This window comes from Polypterus senegalus, chromosome 11 (assembly GCF_016835505.1).
Source record: "Polypterus senegalus isolate Bchr_013 chromosome 11, ASM1683550v1, whole genome shotgun sequence".
NCBI lineage: Eukaryota > Metazoa > Chordata > Cladistia > Polypteriformes > Polypteridae > Polypterus > Polypterus senegalus.
This window is the reverse complement of record NC_053164.1, coordinates 81,431,984-81,439,056: the sequence shown is the minus strand read 5'-3', so window position 1 is coordinate 81,439,056 and position 7,073 is coordinate 81,431,984. Positions and strand designations below refer to the sequence as shown.

The following is a 7,073-nucleotide window of genomic DNA, read 5'->3' as shown; positions in this document are numbered from 1 at the left end:
TATATATATATATATATATATATATATATATATATATATATATATATATATATATATATATATATATATATATATATATATATATATATATATATATATATATATATATATATATATATATATATATATATATATATATATATATACACATATATATATATATATATATACACATATATATATATATATATATATACACATATATATATATATATATACACATATATATATATATATATATATATACACATATATATATATATATATATATATATACATATATATATATATATATATATATATATATACATATATGTATATATATATGTATGTTTATATATGTATGTTTATATATATTTATATTTAGTGACTCGGCTACATGCAGCTAGAGAAATGGGATGAAAGTGAAATATTTTGAGGTGGTATATTATGCATTCCCAGCTTTAAACTCTTTGGAGAACCATGTCCTATTTTATGATGGCTAAATATGTTTCAGAATCAGTATTAGATGTTATTTTACAGCAAAATTAGCAGTAATGGGTAATTTTATGACACATTTATTTCAATTATGAAAGAATATGCAATTCTAGGTTTATTCTCCTGAAATCTACTGATTTTATTTTGATAAATTTTGCAGAACTGTGTTGTAAATAAATGTAAACTGTTTGAGTACATACATTAAACAACCTGGAGATATCAATTTACCTGATAAAAATGTTTTGCCCATTGTCAATGCCTTTTGCTCATTTTGATTTTACCTTTATACTATAGTATAAACAAAATTGTTGAGTATATATTTTTTTTTTTTTGTCCTTAAGGTAGCATTTTTTTTTTAAATTAACCTTTTGTATTCTTTGTCTCTGTAGGGGGTATTGGTGTTCAGTCCTCTCAGGTATCATGCCTAGCAGCTGTACTGGCAAATGAACTCCCAGGATTTGTTGGCACAACAGGGAGCTTTGCAAATGTAATTACAAGTTCTTCCTCCATCATTCCCCCATCTCCATCCAGCAAAGGTGATGAAGAAATATCATCCCCTTCAGACCCCTCCCAAAGTATGGATGCTAAAACATTTATTATGGCCCCTGATGATGGAATGGGTGGATATTCGCCTTTGGGGCATTCTGGTGAATCGGAGAGCATTGGAGATGCCCCTTTGAGCCCTCTGATCAAGAGCAGCCTGAGTGAAGAACTCAGTGAAAATCTTTTAGGACTTGGTATTTGTGAAAAGAACATTTCATGTGCTGAGTTCTCTTCTAGTACTGTCAATACTTCTATAGAAAATAAAGCCCTCAAAGCTGGTTCCACTGATAGCTGTTTCAGTGGAGGTACAGACAAAGAGACCCTCAGCACTGTCAGTAGTTATCGGAGTGAGAAGACAGACTCTACACAACTTGAAAGCCCTTCTGTAGGGAGATGCCAGACAAATCCTCAGCTATCATTCTTAGGAAAACCCCAGGATTCACTGGAACTGAAGGGTGAGACATTAAGTTTTGAGGGTAGTGACACAGATAATATTTCGGACAGTGAACTGCTAAAGTCTCCGTCAAAAGACCTTTCTGGAGAACTAGAAAACACTTTAGTTAGCCAGAATGAAAGAGATGAAACACTTCATGGTTCTCTAGAAGCCAATTCTTTATTACAACATTCGCCAAAGGAGGGAACCCACATCTTCTCCCTATCTAGTAGTGGACATTCAGAAATGGGTGGTTTTGAAAATGGGCTGAAACAGCAGGCACGACAGACTCATTCGGTACCATCTGTTTTAGGTCAAGGTTGTTCAGAGCCAGCTTTGCCAATACCATCTTCTTTTTTGTTACCTGAAAGGAGTGGAAGTGAAAGAAAAGAACAAGTAGTACGCCCAAAAGATCTGAAATTGCTTAGAGGTAGTAACAGCAATTCAGGACATAAACCTGGACGGAGGAAGGCACCACGCAAGCGAAGTGGAGTAAGCAGCAGTAGCTTTGACTGTGGATCCTACCGGCATCACCAGCATCACAGTCAATCTCTCCACACCCATAGCCATCACAGAGACTATATCCCAGTACGAAGCCATTTAGGTGCAAAAGCCTACAGTGAAAGTTTATTTGAAGATTCCAGTGATGATGATGATGCTAGTGAAGGAAGTGACATCAGTCGTGGGTCAAGTATAGGTTCTCAGCATCGGTATAGCTCAGATGATGATTCAAGTTCTTCAACTTCTTGTTACTCACCTGATTCTGCATCAGCTACTACAAAATCTCCGTCTCATGCCTCACAAACTCCTCTCCCATTACCTAATACCATTAATCACAGCAAAGTAGAAGAGGAGGGACAACAACCAGTAATCTCTGCGCCTTCAAGATGTGCACAACGTTCTTCTAGTACAGCCAGTGCTAAGACTCATGCACGTGTGTTGAGCATGGATGGTGCTGGAACAAATTCTGATGGAGAATCACCAGCTCGTCCTCTTACTGTGTCCAAATCTGATTTAGAGGCACGTACTGGAATTCTTGATGGACTTTCTGTTCAAAATCGACTTGATACTTTGGCAAGTGCCTGGGTCCAAGCAGGTAATCAGACTGGCTGGAGAATTGGTGAGTTACCAGAAGAGGGTGCTGTTGGGGGAGGTAAGCAGTTAAAAGATAAAAAAAACTGAAAGTTGTGCTTGCTAATTTGTAACGTAATGTTCCCTAAATAGTTAAAACTTTCCAGTTCCACTTTATTTCATTTTGTTATTGACTTAGGGTTTGATCAGGTTATAAAGTCTACAACATTTTTGTGCAGGAGTCAAGGTACTAATGACTGTTAAAGAAATTCCAAATTCCTATCTTTGATGTGAACATCAAAGAATGGCTTACCCATATTAGACCATCATTTACAATTATGCATTTGACATTACAGCACAATTTATTTAAAGTCTGCTCAGTCTGCTTTGCTTATATGTACTAATGACTTGTTTTTCGACAAGTGGAAACTTCAGTAGCTTCTAAATAAAGTTGATTAACCGGGACTTTTTGACATTTGGTTCTTTTACTAAGTGAACGCCAGTATTTCATGACTTGATCTCTAGTAATAAATATTTACATACTCAATAAAAAACATAGGCAAAAGCAAGCCTTCTTCAGTGTGCTCTTCCAGTCAGTTTCCAGTATTAATCAGCATCTAAGCTTCCCCAGCCTAGTAATAATAAATAATTTGTGAAATAATTTGTAAACAGTGTGAATGATTGTAATCAGATCAGCACAATCAAATTATTCCTAATAAGTAGCTTTGAATATTTTAACAAATCACAAGTATATTCTTATTGTGGTAATATTTATCTAACCTCTCAGCCCCCAGATAATCACTTCTGATAATAAACTAAAAGCATTATTGTTTCAGTTTATCTATTCAGATTTAGAGACTCTCTTTTTAGAATTGTGTGTAGATTGAATATAGATAATTTAAATGTATGTTTTAGTTATATATTCTTGATTATTTCTAGTCACTGAATTAAACAGTCCGCAAATACTTAATTCTTTTTTGTTTAATCTTTTAAAAAATTAATTATTATATAGCCTTTTAATGGGTCGTCCAACAAGATCTGTCCAGCAAATATATAGCCTATGAACACCATAAAAATACATTGAGAAATTTAACCTATGTACATGAGCATTTTATTTACTTAAATGTGTTTGTGGAATATGTTATAAATAAAATAACCCAAAATGTTATTTGTTTTAAAAATAATCAAACAAGTCTACCTTTGATCTGCCTGCTCATTTACATCATTCACTATTCTCACACTATCGCAGTCTTTCTAACTCACTGTCCTTTTATTTGCCTTGATCCTTGTCAAGACAGCAAGCCATGAAAAGGTGTTTAAATCCTTACAAGCCCACATGTGCTAGAACTACACCTCGCTGCATTATTATTAATTTTTTTTTTTTTTTTTGCTTGTTTTTCTGGTGAGACTACAAAGTGTGAAGCGCTTATGACAATGTTGCTTAGGTCCCGTTTGAAGGTCCCAGCTTGTGTATTGTGACATGTCATGCTGCATGGACAGCTATGAGGAATGAGAAGCAGGGCTGTGGTGGAGCCCAGGGAAAAGCATTTTTTGTGAGGTTACCAGACACGTCTGTAGGAAGAGTTGAACGACTGAAGTGTGAGTGAAAAGATTGTGCTTTCGCAACAAACAGATTATGCAGTTTAAAAATGTGCATCTAGCTGTAAGTAGTAACTGAAAACAAGACAGCGGTAATGATGCTTCACTTTTATAGGTTGTAGCTTCGTGGGATTTTGATAGCTCCTATTTTTAAACAACAGTTGCCTGAGCACCTCCCAGATTTTTTATTTTTTGGTGTTTGTATTTGTTCTTCTGCTGGGTAGATAGATAGATAGGTACAGCTGTGATGTAGAGAAGCAAGTATTATCTATGGCTTCTGTTGTTTGGAGTAATTTTGAGATTTTAGTTGTTCTGCATTATATCCTATAGTGGCAGTATTTGTGAAAATAGTTCAAAGGTTAAGTACTAATTATCTGCAAATAAGTGTTTTATTTTTAATGTGCAGTATTTACATATTTTGTGTAACATTTATGTTCTATTTATATTATATTTAGTGATTACTCTTCTAACTATTCTGTGGTTTGTCAATTTGTAAGCCAAATGGTGGTTATCAGTAAACCAGTAAACCCCCGATTCTGTAAAGAATCGGAAATCCAAGAATGGTAATCACTTTCTGTTCCCTCTGATCTTTGGAGGGATGAAAAATCATGGAGGGTGGGAGCGTCCTGGGAAAGTTTTCATTTAATTAAATAAATATATTTGTATTAAAATTAACCAATTTATTAAAACTAAAGTTGAAATTTAATTGTTCTATCATTTAAGTCCAAAATGTCTTTGAGTTGCTGCACTCATAAGTAAAAAAAATATTGGAGTGCAAAGGTTTAAATGAAGTAAATTGGAAACAAAAAAATCACAAAATGGTACATTCAAAATAGTTAATCAAAAATTCCTTGTAAACAACATTTTTGGTAAAGATGGTTTCCTGTCCTTGAATCAGCTCTGCTTGGTATGGAGTATATAAAACCTTCACTTTTAACGTCACACGAACGCTAGACTCTTGAAAAGGCAACATAAAGTTGTCCATGTCCAAATACAGGCTCAGACAGGTAAATCCCTACAGGTTGTGTTGTGTTGTTTGGGTGCCACCTACTGACTCTGGGAAGACGCTGGGTTTGACTCTGGGAAGACGCTGGGCACTGTGCACATGCACTTTCAGCGCCACCTAGTTCCCTGATGGTGACGGTGGCAGATTTGCGTGCTGAAGTGACCATGGCGGCGTTTTCCCGGCTTAGATATCTACATTACTAAACGAAGGTTGTATATGCAGTGGTGTGCGCTTTCAAGTTCAAGCAGCGGTTGTATTGTGCATGGCTGGCCTCTGGCATCCATGCCGGTTGTATTGTGCACGGCTTGCTTCTGGCCTCTGGCATCCGTGCATATATACAACCTTCATTTAGTAATATAGATAATGTTCTAATGATTACAGATTGTGTAATATTTAGATGCTACTCCTGAGCCTGAAGTCACATCTTTTATGATCATTTTTCTTCGTTTGATTGTTCTGGGCCACTTAATGTTGTCAAGTATTGATCCATGCCTTTTCTTTTTCCAGCACATGTTTATCACAACAAAAGGGATATGGAAATTATTATTTTATTGCATATTCCTGGTACTTGTTTCACCTCTGGGATTAATAAAGTGTACCAAATACCAAAAAATAAAAAAATACTACTCTTGGTAAAGATACATTTTCTATGTATTTCCTTGTGTAAATTCTTACTTTAAAACAGGAGTAAATGAAAACAAAACCGACCACGTGACATAAAATGTTTACTGCGATTTGGTCTTTCAGGGGAAACTACTTCCCAGGGGGTGAAAGGTTGTTGCGCATGAAGAATATGTGCTGAGCTGTTGTGTCTGGTTGCTTTTCTTTTAAATTGGTTGTATTTCATAATAAAGGCATGACATGTTTAAACTGTTTTACGGTGTGCATAATCTCAAGACGCAGATCAATACTCGACAACTGGCTTAACTTGAAAGATGGACACATTTGATAAGTTTTTATGCTTTTCCTTCATGTCCCCTAGACTGCAGTGCAGTGAAGATTTTTTTTTTTTTAATTTGTAGGAAGCAGTTAACTTTAGAACAACAATTTTTACATGGCAAATGCATTTATAACATCTTTGTGAAGAAATAACTTTTGTCTTGAAAAATACCAAACTTATCCTAAACAGCAGATAGCAACATCTATATATATAATTCACTAAGGCAAGACGACCATGGAAAGCACGGCCGGAAGGGGCGTGGATTCACTAAGCCGCCGACAAGTGAGACACCTATGGCGCACGCAGGAAGGAGCCACGCCCACCAACTCCAAGACCATTGGATACGACGACAACTCGCAGAGCCACGCCCACCAACTCAGACGACACAGAAAAAATTTCATCATTTATATTCGTCTGTCGTAGAGGCAACATGCAGCTCCGACCCACGCTGACTGTTCATAGAGGCATGTTTCTCGCGGAGGTGAATCGCCATATGCAGCGTATAAAACGGTTTGCGAGGGGTATCCCATGGGATCCTTAAAACATTCCTTTACAACTGAGGTTAGAACACAATGAAGTAAGCAGTCTTTAAAAACGAGTTTTGGTTATGACGCACGACCGCGTGACCATAGCAAACTGTTTTACATGCTACATACAGCAATTCGCATCCGCGACAAACATACGTCTTCTTAGATGCTCCTGCACTTTGTACACACCCCCCTCCCACCGTGGTCGGGTGTCTTGGTGGATTATATATAGAAAGGCAGCCAAAACCGCACAGAGCAATGAAAAGTCTACGTGAGTCACAGGTGCATCTAGACTGTACAAAGACTCGAGTGACGAGTTGGAGGTGGGCACATGAGCAGGCAGTGTATACTGAACGAGAAACCAGCAGACTAGCATGACGGAGGGAGCGGAGTGGATGTCCTTCTCCTCTCCTCCCGTTCCACCCTGAGCGCCGCACGGACGATTGTGTGTTGGTTCGTTCCGTGCATTGGTTAAAA

General features: G+C 36.7%; 1 protein-coding gene across 2 annotated transcripts in view; it reads left to right on the top strand.

Moving 5' to 3' along the window:
• Window positions 1–7,073, top strand: part of LOC120539264 (pecanex-like protein 1) — a 169,497-nt gene that overhangs the window by 43,969 nt on the left and 118,455 nt on the right. For both annotated transcript variants that reach the window (XM_039769172.1, XM_039769171.1), the window contains exon 6: window positions 867–2,606. In XM_039769172.1, the coding sequence (XP_039625106.1) occupies window positions 867–2,606 (1,740 nt within the window). The remainder of the gene's footprint in view (window positions 1–866; window positions 2,607–7,073) is intronic.